This window comes from Solanum pennellii, chromosome 5, assembly GCF_001406875.1.
Source record: "Solanum pennellii chromosome 5, SPENNV200".
Taxonomy (NCBI): Eukaryota; Viridiplantae; Streptophyta; class Magnoliopsida; order Solanales; family Solanaceae; genus Solanum; species Solanum pennellii.
The window spans coordinates 4,935,647-4,948,710 of record NC_028641.1 but is presented as its reverse complement, the minus strand read 5'-3'; the positions used below and the strand labels follow the sequence as shown (position 1 = coordinate 4,948,710).

At 31.7% G+C, this 13,064-nt stretch overlaps 2 protein-coding genes across 2 annotated transcripts; one reads left to right on the top strand and one right to left on the bottom strand.

Annotated features, from left to right (window-relative positions):
• Positions 1–3,821: 3,821 nt before the first annotated feature.
• LOC107019909 lies at positions 3,822–7,089 on the top strand. The gene has a single exon (XM_027917122.1). The coding sequence runs from the start codon at positions 6,345–6,347 to the stop codon at positions 6,771–6,773; it is 429 nt and encodes a 142-aa protein (XP_027772923.1). The 5' UTR covers positions 3,822–6,344; the 3' UTR covers positions 6,774–7,089.
• A 1,502-nt stretch (positions 7,090–8,591) lies between these two features.
• On the bottom strand, positions 8,592–12,372 carry LOC107020560 (6-phosphogluconate dehydrogenase, decarboxylating 2). The gene is made up of 2 exons (XM_015220976.2): positions 12,206–12,372; positions 8,592–10,261 (listed from the first exon to the last, which is right to left on the bottom strand). Exon 2 carries the CDS (start codon positions 10,250–10,252, stop codon positions 8,795–8,797), a length of 1,458 nt encoding a protein of 485 aa, XP_015076462.1. The 5' UTR covers positions 10,253–10,261; positions 12,206–12,372; the 3' UTR covers positions 8,592–8,794.
• Positions 12,373–13,064: the final 692 nt, after the last annotated feature.

Below are 13,064 nucleotides of genomic sequence, written 5' to 3'. Positions count from 1 at the left end.
TGTGAAGGCTGTTGTATCCTGGAGGGGACAAGTCAAAGAGGACTACTGCTGGACCGGTGAAAACATTTGCTGCAGTGGGCTTGAATCTCCTTAAAGAGAGCGAGATATTCGCGCCTCAGCCTAAAGATATTACTTTCTTCATTTTATTTTCAATTGTAATCTTGCAATTTTATTATCTTGTAAGTTTTTCACTAACATACTATAATTCCTATTATGATCTATGTTTTTGCTACAGAGGATTAGGATGTGACATGGTTATTTTATCAAAATGAGTCGTAATAATCGGTGTTCGTCAAATATTTAACGAATATTGTATCAAATTGGATGAGAATTATGAAAATATATGAAATAATGGTACTTCTTCTAAGTTTTTGATTTGTTTTTCTTCTCTTTTTTTTTTCTTAATTAAGTGTTTAGTTATTTCTTCTAATAATAAAAAATGATGATTTTGTAATCCATATTATGTATAAGGCTATCAAGGATTATTAAGCAATCATGATATATTTAAGTGGATTTTATAAATATGATCTTATAGTCATAGTGTCTTCCCACGACTATGCATCTAACCAAAAAATTACCAACATATATATAATTATAATTTTTAAAATATAAGCCATGAGTACATGTGCCTTATTGTTAACAAAAGATACTATGTTTATTTTATTTTTTAATCCAACCATATTTGTCCCACATTTTATTTTAAAATGTTTTTTATAAAAAAAATATTCTTGAAAAATAAGTGAATTTTTATTTATTTTTTAGTTAATATACTGAAAATATTTTTTGTCGTTAAATATGTATCTTTAGAGGCAATAAGAATATTTTGTTAATGTTTCTAAAATTTATAGTGATATTGATTTTAATGACAATGATGATAAATACTTTAATATTCTTAGTTAATATGTATATTTATTGCCCCTAAGAACTAATTTTGTTATAGTGAGTGTTATTTGTTATAAAAGTAAAAATATATATATAATCTTGTTATTTTCTTTTAAAAAGTCATTTTTCTCAAATACAGTATCTCTGGTGTGCTATATGTGCAATTTTTTTTTAATAAAAAAGTGGCTATAAATTAAATGATTGTGTCAAAACCCAGAATAGTACATGCTTTAAATAAAGGGAAAATTAAGTGGTTATACAAACTTATACTACTTAATTACTCATCATAGCTATAGTTTGTTATAATTACCACTCACGACTAACATTATACATTAATTATGTGGGCTGACTTCGGGTTTGTATAATTAGTTACATTTGTATATGTAATTCGCCAGAATATACAAATACATATGTATAATATACAATTATTTAATCAATATACATATTCAATTCACCTCTCTTCTTTTCTCTGACCTCTGTTGCTCGCCTCTCTCCCCCCTCTCCCAATCTCGCGTGTTTTTTTATACAAATTCATATTTATAATATACAATTATCTAACCAATATACATATACAATTCACCTCTCTCTCACTCTCTACCCTCTCTAGCTCTTCTCTCTCCTCCATCTCCCTGTATCGCTCTCCGCTCTCCTCTCTCTCTCAATCTCACTTACCATATACAAATACATATGTATAATATAAAATTAGCTAACCATTATACATATACAATTCGCCTCTCTCCCACTTTTTGCTCGCTCTTTCGCCTCTCTCCTCTCTCTCCCAGTCTCGCTCGCCTATCTCCTTCCTATAACATTTAGCTACAAATTGTAATTACCAAACTATAGCTATGGAGAGTAATTAAGCTATTTTTAAGTGACTATATGTGAAAGTTCCCCTTAAATAAAAAATAATTGGGCTAGTGATTTGGGCCCAAAACTGTTGTTTAGCGATCCTTTACCATTTGGGCCTTCAAATCTTGGCCCATGCTTATATTTGGACTTTCCCAAGTTTAAATGGTGGACTTCCCAATGTTTAACCAAAAAAAAGGGTCTTGTGGAAATGATTCCAAATTAAAATTTATAAAAACTTATTCGTATCTAATGTTTTATCAAATCATATTAACTTATTATGGTTAAATGAGAAAATATATCCATAGATCATAGTTTTTTTTTCTGAAGGGTGTGTGGGGGTGGGGATAAGGTTATTTGGTGTCCAATTTCCTGATTAGAGTATAACTAATCTGGTTCGCGTAATTAGATTTTTAGACTTTTAAATAGTGACAGTATAAGTAATTTTAAGCATTTGTTATGAATATTTGATGCTTGGATACTATAAGTAAACAAATGTGTTGTTATTCAAGTGATAATTGCATGATTATAAAAATAAGTAAAAGAAAAACAATTTTGATTTTAGATTTTAGGTAGAATATGTCACATCATTGATTAAAATAAATATTTGACGCTTGAACAACATAAGGTAGATACATGATATCACCCTATATAGGAGTGATATTTGCATGAGTAATTAGTTATGTAATTAGGTATTAGGCTTGTAAATTAAATAGCAACACTATATGCAATGTTGAGATAACTAATCATCATTTTAAAAAATAATTACAAAATATTTAATGCATGGATATACTATAACTAGATATTTGTTATTTATCATAGAATCAACAATTGCATGATTATATAAAGACGTGTGAAACAAAAACAATTATAAATTAATTCCATTTGTACAATTAGGTTTTAAATCTTATAAATTAAATATATAGCAACACTACATGTTGAGATTAACATGGACAACTATGATTAATAGTATATTAATAATTAATTTGGATATATAATTGATTTATATATTTAGGAGTAGAATTAATGTTTCACTATAAAAGAAATCAAACTTATGGACTTTATTTTATTTTTCTAAAAAATATCCAATTTCTTAATTGACAGCCTTTGATGGAACAAGGAAATTAGACAAGTCCAATGTAAGAAAATAGATTTAATAATTGGAGCTATTAGGTCCTGGAATAACATGTCATGTTTAAGCTTATACCCCATATATACTTCAATCAAATCAAAATAATTAGTTTATTATAAGCTTAAATTAGTTTAGAGAAAAGTACCATCATAAAAGTATAATGATATAACTTGTTAAATTAAATTATATATATTTAATTAATTGAGTATTGCTTTACGCTTTGTTTGATTATTTATTCTGAAATAAGTTATATCAAAATTAATAATTGATATTGAAATAAATTATTTCTATCAGATTGCGAAATAATAGTACAAGATTAATTATTCAGAAATAAAATGATAAATATAACAAAAATATGTCTAAGGTTTCTCAAATCCTTTTCCACCAAATAAAATGAAAAGATATTTCCTATAAACAAAACAAACACTTTCTTCTTAGTTATTAATTATGCAATGATGTTATTTTTAACACAACAAACTAAGAAATCAATAAAAATATAATATCAAAATAATAAATTTCAATATAATTTATCTTCAAATCAATGTAGGTCCTTTTAATAGGAGTTGAAATGAAAGAAAATTCTAAGGATCTTTTATTTTAGCTTCAAAGCATAGCAAAATACATTATATTTGTGCACATAATACTAATAATGAAATGCATTATATCAACATGTATACAATATCGACGTAACGAAATATATAAGCACATAAATGTGTCAACACGTTTACAATATTGGTGTAACGAAATATATTGTGTCTGTGTTTATAAAATAGTGAAATATATTGTATTTATATATTTAGTAAGTATATCCACACGTATTCAATATATCTATCTAACTATATTCACACACATAATGAATGTATCGACACATATAAAACTATCGTTAGATTGTGAACATTTTTTTTTAGAACCAGCAATATTTCAAGTAAATATAGTAACTTGTTTCGGTTTATTACATAGTTTTTAAATAAATATAATTTATTAAAATCCTTAATTATTTTCATCTTAATCTCAATTGTAAATGGACCTTACATGCTGAATGAAAAAGGTATGATCACACTTACTCTAAAATGAACGTAACATGAACTTAATATATCATCGATCTGAATTAGTTCAAATATCGAATACTGAAAAGAAAATTGACCATCCATTCCCGTCTACCACTTAAGAACCAAAAATAAGGGATTTTTTTTTTTTATATTATAATTTAAAAAAGAGATAACTTGCCCCATGTTCTAATTTCATCTTACCATGTTCAATTCCAACACTAATAATATTATCAAAAAATAGAAATAAAAAATATACTTAAAGAAACAGACTGGCTATGGCTCTTTGCTCTTTCTATAAGCCATTCTATTGGTTGGTCACTTCTGATTGGGAATATTTCTATTTAGTACAATAAAATCTAGAATAATTCTAACTTATCAATGAATGATTAAACCTAATATATAATGCCAGATTAAAATGCATGAACCTCATCTGTCACATTGAGGAATAGAATTTGTAAATAGAATCAACAAACTTTTTTTTATTACGTGTCTGGATTAATTTACGCACACCTCAATTAATTTTACCTATATATAATAGGTATTGAATAACTCTATGAAGGAAGTCGTTTAATATTTTTGCTTTTGCTAAAGTTTGTTTCATTGACTACTAGACCGATGAAAACATTTTATTCTAATATTAATTGTGCTAATGAATCAACTTACACGCACCTCAGCTAGTTCCATAAAATATATGATCCCTTATCCTAGCAATACGAGTATATATCGTTATGAAAAGAAGTCAAATAATATTTTTATCTTTGCTAGAATTTAAACACGAAACCTCGCGATTCTGACTACTAAGACACACTAACTAAAGATTAGATCATTTGATTCTAATACTAATTATAAACTCTTGGGCAATGAAACTAAAAGCCAACCAAATTTAGTTAGAACACTATACTGCTAGATCACTAATTAGTGCTTTATAAATATCAGATTATTTGTCTTTTCAGCTGTTTTAATTTAGAGAGTGCCTAATTAACCAATATTTTTTTTAAAAAAATATTAAAAATACTTCTAAATTTGACGTAAATTATTAGTTTCATTGCCGAATTATTGATGCAACCTCAAAAACAAACTTCTACTTGACTAAATAAACTTAGATACACCTCCGATCTGCTACATGATATAATAAGTTGTCTCAAACTCTTATAAGAACATGCGGCTCTTAATAAAAAGTGTTAAAAACACCTCTAAACTTTACGAGAAAGTAAGAGTATAAATCGCTCATATTGCAAGATGAATGATATATTTGAGTTTAGTTAATCAAGTAAAGGACTGTTTTTTAAAGTTGTCAATAATTTAGAAATGAAACTAACCATTCACGCCAAAATTACGAAAGAGAACTTTGGTGATGTGTAAAAATGAGTTCCACAGAAAAAATGATGACACACATGCATGCATATGATTGCAATCCAAAAAAATATTAAAAGCATCAATGTTCTTGCACATGAGGCCTTAATTTCCATAATTTTAAGTGATGAAAACAAAAAATAACACATGATGGAAGAAAACAAGCTGTTGAATCAAATCCCCAGCTAAGAAAATGTTGTCCCATTATTTTAAATAACTTCCAAGAATTAGTACACTCCCCTCACACCATATGGAGCCCAAAAAATGAGGAAAAATATTTCAAGATTCCATCAAAAAAAGATAGCCACACTATATATAGACCTGGAAAACATGCAAAGTGACATTTGATGTCTAATCTCAATAGATAATAAGCCAAAAACAAGAATATAAAGTGGGGAATGCTCATTAAGATAAGAAAGAAATAAACAATAAGAGAAAAAAGCTCACCCTTTTTTCCTAAATGGTAATAGCAAATCATGAAATAAACTGAACTATCACCGACTATCTATCACAAAATATTTTGAATTTGGTGTTTGTATTCAAACACTTGGTTATGTTTTGATATATAGTTTAGGCAAGGAAACACAAACACCTAATTGTTCAGATATGAAACTCGTAAAAAAGTGATACGACATGTGTGTTTTTGACCATGTTACCTCCACAAAAGACAAATGCTTGCTTTATGAGGTGAAAGATAAGAGCTAAGGAAAAAGGTTGGGAGTTTTACATTATACTAAAAAAAATTTAACCTCATATAAGAAGCCAAAAGACAGTTGGATTCAGTGCATATATCTCACATGAATTTAAAAGTTCTTATATGTAAAGAGTACTGTGAGAGGGCCTCTTTTTATCTAATCAAGAAGATTGGGACTTACTTAGCTATTTCTGGTGTGGGGCATTCTTCTTTGTACTGCCATTTCAGAACTTGCTTCTCTATTTATGAGATAGACACTGTGAGTAAATAGGATGATATTTCAGGTGTGACAGATAAGTATAACAAGTGAACATGCATGGAGGATATGAGTAAAGGTTAGAGTCTTTTTTGTTCTTTTTTTCTTTGAGTTTTTCGATTAGTGAGCGTAATGGAGTATCCTAAACATCCTGGAGGAACAGAAGAATGCAACAGCAATGAGTCAGGTTGGACGATGTATATCGGTTCACCTTACCGTGAGTATAATGATGAAGACGATGATGAAGGAACTCCGATGAAGGGTGATGATCATGTTGAAGATGGTGGTAGCGATGATTCCATGACTTCGGATGCTTCATCTGGTCCAAGTCATCAAGGAGTAGTACTATGCACAAACGTAGAGCAAATTTATGGAAAGCATGTGGAAAAAGATAACAGGAAGTTCTCAAGTAAGGAACAATTACAGCAACAAAAACAGGCAAAGAAGAAATTGTCTGATAAGAATACAAAAGCAGCAAAAGAAGATTCAGGACATAAAGCAAAGAGTGGCAAAGGTTATGGTTATTGCAGATCAACAACAAGAGGAAAACATGTGAGTTAAGAGAAAAAAACCGAGACGCCACGATCACTGTAAATTAAATCCTTCTGCTTTGATTCCCATTTCTGATATCAAATTTAGATTAAAATCTTGAAGTATTTCACCTTTGTTATTAGAGATCCTGTATAAGATTAGGCAAACCTATTCAGCTCATGAACAACAAATGTAATACATAATATATCTTATAATGTCATGATTTAAGAGTCTGTCATTCCTGATGTAAATTTTCACATATATTCAAATGTTAAGTTTTCATCTCTTTCGTCTCAACTGATAAATCTCATGAATCAGTCACTCTATGAAGCAGGAAATTGAGGAACTTGTTATAATCTTTCACATTTTGAGTTTCTTATTTTTAGATATTCTAAACTTGTTGTTCAGCTGCTTCAACTGTAATGATAGGAGAACTGACCTCGTAAGAAGAACCGCTACGTAAATGTAGCAAGAGAAGTAAATTATGTCTGAAGGAATCAAGGATGAGGTGAAGTCCTAATTTGAAACCCTTATCTCCAAAGTTCTCCCATACTTTACTGACCGCTAGACCACACCCTTGAGTGCACGTTCAAACCTCATTTTCAGAATTCACACAACAGAGTGAAAATGACACTTCATTTTGTTACACTTTCTAATGAGAGGGGCTATAAGCAAGAATTAAGTAGCAAGTCGATATAGCTAAAAAACTTTTGATGAACCAACCAGCCATGTGACGAAAAGATATGCAGAATTGACAATTCATTCATCTGTCACTTAGCTTGTTAACATCTTGAGTTCAGGCTACGTGCACTATCTACAAACAGACAACCTAAGACGATGCTAAGATAGCTACGTTTCATGTTGCAATAATTTGAAAGGTGTAAAAATGAGTTGTCTATATCATTAGCTAGCAAATTAACTCAGAGAGAATCAAATTACAGTGACTCAATCAGATATAAGAAACTAACAAAACAGATGAATGTCTAAACGTAAGATCAGTGTAGAAAGTAATGGAAATTACAACGAGAAACCTTTAAACTCCATGGATACACAATGACAGCAATGAAGATGCACAGGCATTGACAAACAAGTCTCAGTGCGGCCAGCTGCTTACTGAAAATTTGCTCATGAGAAGTTTAGAGGCAAAAGAGAGTTGTAATACCATTACGTAGCCATCATTTTTTTCTGTAAAATCAATGGAAAAGAGGAACTGATGGACAAGAACAAACATATGGAGAGGAAATTAATTTTTTGAAGGTCTAAGCTTGCGAGTGTTTGACTATTGATGATAAAGGTTAAGGGAACTCTAGTTCCTAGAAAGATTTAAACCTCAGAAAACACACTGATAGGGGAACTCTAACGGACTTGATTAGAAAATGCAGCAACTTTAGGCTTTGGCGTGACGATAGAAATAGGCAAGGAGTGATTATATTGCTTACTGGACTTGCCAACAAAGTTTTAAGGGAATTCAAGTCATTTGCTTGATTCAAACTGCAGAAAACACACTGATAACAGTGTCTCACCCTAACCTGCTCACTTAGCAAGCAACTCAACTTAACTTTTTGTTTGATAAAGAAAGAGATCAAAATGATCAGTCCAAAAATCCAGAACTCTTCTTGCATCCAGTACTCAGTATTTGGCACCATGTCGAGAGGTCAATACCAGATCTTCCATACCAGGGGTTGATCCTAGCAAAGGTATTACTTATTCAGTATATACCAGGACAGATCATTCAAATGATTCAAATAATATGTGGTGACCGAAGAAGATAGATGTATTAAATGATCAAGGAAAATGAGAATGCAAGTCACCATAGTGCAAAAGTAATGGCTGATGAAGATCTATCTATAAGAGGCTTATCTAAAAGAAGAAATAATACTCTCTTTGATTGTACGACAGGTTCCAATAACTTGGAAGACATAATATGAGAGAAAAGCCGCCAAGGCCTACAGGTACAAAATAGGCTCCACAACAAACATATAAAAACTTTGAGCAGTTACAACATGCACTTTATTCAATTAGGTCAATGACAAGAATGTAACCAGCAGAGCTCAGATCTTCGACTGTTTGGCAATCTTGAACCACTCAGTATGAAATGACCCAGGCATATCGGTCCTCTCATAAGTATGAGCACCAAAGTAATCCCTTTGAGCTTGGACTAAATTTGCAGGAAGCCTTTCCCTCCTGTATGAGTCAAAGTAAGCAAGACTTGAAGACATGCCAGGTGTGCTAATACCCGAGGTTATAGCTAGGCAGACCACTCTTCGCCAGGCAGACTGGCGTTCAACTACCTCCTTTGCAAACTCTTCATCCACAAGTAGGTTAGCGAGATCTGCGTTTCTGTCATAAGCTTGCTTAATACGATCCAAAAATATGGCACGGATAATGCAACCACCTTTCCAGATCCTGGCAAGCTCCCCTAGTTTCAAGTCCCATCCCTTCTCAGCACTCTTTGCCCTTATCAAATTCATTCCCTGAGCATAGCTACATATTTTCGAAGCATAGAGTGCTTTTCTGACATCGTCAATCAATTGCTTCTTATCCACAGACTGTTCAACAAGGATGTCGCTGACCCCACAAGATTTGAAAACTTTGGCTGCTTGCACCCTTTCATCCTTCAATCCACTAAGGAATCTGGAATCTAGGGATGAGGCTATTGTAGGAGCAGCAATTGACAATTCAGCAGCTTGCTGAACGGTCCATTTACCAGTACCTTTCATTCCAGTTTTGTCTAAAACCTTGTCTACCAAATGTCCATCCGCTTTGTCATCCTTGATTCCAAATATATCAGCTGTAATTTCAATCAAGAAGCTCTGGAGCTCCCCGATGTTCCATTCTGAGAAGGCTTGATGCAATTCATCATTAGAGAGCTTCCCAACAGATTTCAGAACGTCATAAGCCTCTGCAATCAACTGCATATCACCATATTCAATTCCATTGTGAACCATCTTAACAAAATTTCCAGAACCACCTTTGCCAATGTATGTAACACAAGGTCCACTATCAGGAACTTGAGCAGCGACCTTTAGTAAAATATCTTCTATGTACTTGTAGGCTTCAAAAGAGCCTCCAGGCATCAGTGACGGTCCATTTCGAGCACCCTCTTCACCACCTGAAACTCCCATCCCTAGATAACGAAGACCTAACTCAGCCATATCTTTCTCTCTCCTCTCTGTGTTCTCATACCATTCGTTGCCACCGTCAATGATACAGTCTCCTTTCTCCATGTAAGAAGATAGGGTTTTGATGGTCTGATCAACTGGTGCTCCAGCCTTGACAAGAATTATTATGACGCGAGGCTTTTGGATAGAGAGGACAAAGGACTCTGGGTCATGAAAGCCATAGAGAGGAAGATTTCCTTCATTTTTAGCTCGTTCAACAGTCTCATCAACTTTTGAAGTGGTTCGGTTGTAAACAGATATAGGGAATCCTTTCTCAGCAATATTGAGAGCAAGATTTTGGCCCATAACAGCAAGGCCAGCAAGACCAATTCTTGTCGGGGTAGCCATGTTGTATACCTATGACCAGAGGATGGGAAATTAATGAAACTGAAATCATGAAAGGTACAAGCAGCAATAGCTTATAGCAACAACGAGAACAGATAATTAGATCACATTTTGGAAGGATATTTCTGCCAGCATCCACTCTCGCTATCACTTCCCGTATGGGATATTAGTTCTAGGATTAAGCTAAAGAAAGAACCAAAAGTCACAATTCCTACTGTATTCCCCTCAGTCACGACACGAGTTTAAACAAGAAGTTGACCTCAATTTGGCAAAAGTTGCTCAATGGAAGGGAACAATTTGATTATTTGGAGTCTTGTAAAGATGCACCACGAGTGAGAAAGATCAATGGTTAGAAATAGATTCAACTATTTTTTCTGTCAAACCATTAACAGAGAAATGACTATTCAGATACCTTAAACTGAAAGGGTACAGAAACAATCATAAAAACCGATCCACAGAAGCAAAAGTAAAAAATTGTTTCCAAATCGCTCTACCAAACTGCAAGAAGGAATAACAGAATCTGATGCCAGAGCAATACGAGAAAGTACCAAGAAAAAGACAACAATTGTATACTAAGAAACAAAAACATTTTAGATCAGATCTAGATGAAACATAAAAAGAAAAAGTTCCAAACTTGTTGCAAAAAACACAAAAAGAAAGCTACACCGAAAAGAGAAAAAACAAAGAACAAACTTTAAGAATCCTAACTAAGTGATCCAACAACACAACCTCAGGCACCATAAATCAAGACTTTTTTTTAAAGCTACTCAACCAAAGACACCCCAATGAAGCAATGAGAAAAACCCATATCAGATATCAAGAATTAAAGCCAACTTCTTCAATCACATACTAAATCACAACATAAAAATCAGAACTTTAACAGATTAAACAACACCAAGAAAGCTGTTAAGATCTTCAAATACATAGAGAATATGCAAAGACACAAGTTTAATGTGTTGATTCACCTACCCCAAGCCCCAAATGAAGCAATGAGAAAAGCCCATATCAGATATCAAGAATTAAAGCTAACTTCTTAAATCAGATACTACATCACAAAATAAAAATCAAAACTTAAACAAATTAAACAAAACTAATAAAGTTACTAATGATCTGGGGTTGTTAAGATCTTCAAATACATAGAAAATGTGCAAAGGCACAAGTTTAATGTGTTGATTCAACTATCCAAAGACACCTCAAGTGAAGCAATGAGAAAAACACATATCAGATATCAAGAATTAAAGCTAACTTCTTCAATCAAATACTACATCACAAAAATAAAAATCAAAACTTTAACAAACTAAACAAAACTAATAAAGCTACTAATGATCTGGGGCTGTTAAGATCTTCAAATACATAGAATGCATAAAGACACAAGCTTAATGTGTTGATTCACCTATCCCAAGACATCCCACATGAAGCAATGAGAAAAACCCATATCAGAAATCAAGAATTAAAGCCAACTTCTTCGATCGCATACTAAACCACAACATAAAAATCAGAACTTTAACAGATTAAACAACACCAAGAAAGCTACTAATAATCTAGGGTTGTTAAGATCTTCAAATACATAGAGAATGTGCAAAGACACAAGTTTAATCTGTTGATTCCCCTACCCCAAGACACACCTCAAATGAAGCAATGAGAATAACACATAACTTCTTCAATCAAATACTACATCACAAAATAAAAATCAAAACTTTAACAGATGAAACAAACTAATTAAGCTACTAATGATCTGGGGTTGTTAAGATCTACAAATACAAAGAGATTGCTTAAAGACAACTTTTTTATGTGAATTCACCTAACATATGACACCCCAAGTGAAGCAACGAGAAAAACCCATATCATAAATCAAGAATTAAAGCAAACTCCTTCAATCAACTACTAAATCACTACATAAAAACCAGAACTTTAACACATTAAACAGAAACCAAAACCAAGAGAAGCTAAAATTACCTCGTAGAAGTCGCAAAGAATACTTTTGAAGAAAAAAAATAAATGAAAACTTTAGGATGTGAGGGTTGTTTATAAGATATTCAAATAAATAAGAGGACTAAAGTGTGTGAACTCACCTACCCAAAAAAGTGACAGAAAATTTCGACAAAATAGATTCCGACTGTCAAGCTAATTTAAAAATTGCAGTCAAACTATAGCGGTACACGATAAATATGTTTGATATTTATATTAAAATTAAATTAAATTTAAATTTATTAAATATTTTATCACCAATTATATTAGATCATTAATATTTAACATGATAATTCCATCTCTCACATTTTTTTGTCATGAAACAATAATATTCTAAAATTTTGTATTTTTCTGTAGTAAAATAATATAAGCATGATTGGAATGATTCTTTAATTCTTACACTAACTAGGTAGAGATTAGCCCGTGCAAGCACGGGCCCAACATGAGCCCAATATAATGGAGATTTAGTTAGAATTGTTTTGTTGAGAACAAGTTATCTAAAATAATTAAATTTTGAAATAAATTATCCTAAAATAAATTATTATATATTTCATCACTGCGACAAAAAAATCTGCAATAAACAAGTGAACGACTACCTAATATCCTCAACTAAACATAAAATAAAATAATTCAAACATTTTGTCCTGAAATTATTATACATTATACTCACACCAAGTAACTCTTTAGAGTCTGTTTTATTTAAGAAAAACATAGAGCTGTTTTATTTAAGAAAAACATATATAATTGAAAAGTGAACAATGTATTTAAAGTTAGATCCAGAGATTTAAGGATTTCTATAAATGTTCTATTTACATATTAACATAATGCAATGAATTAAATTGAAGGT

Excerpts from the sequence above, each read along its gene's own strand:
- LOC107020560 (XM_015220976.2), bottom strand. The coding sequence starts at position 10,252 with ATGGCTACCCCGACAAGAATTGGTCTTGCTGGCCTTGCTGTTATGGGC.
- LOC107019909 (XM_027917122.1), top strand. The coding sequence starts at position 6,345 with ATGGAGTATCCTAAACATCCTGGAGGAACAGAAGAATGCAACAGCAAT.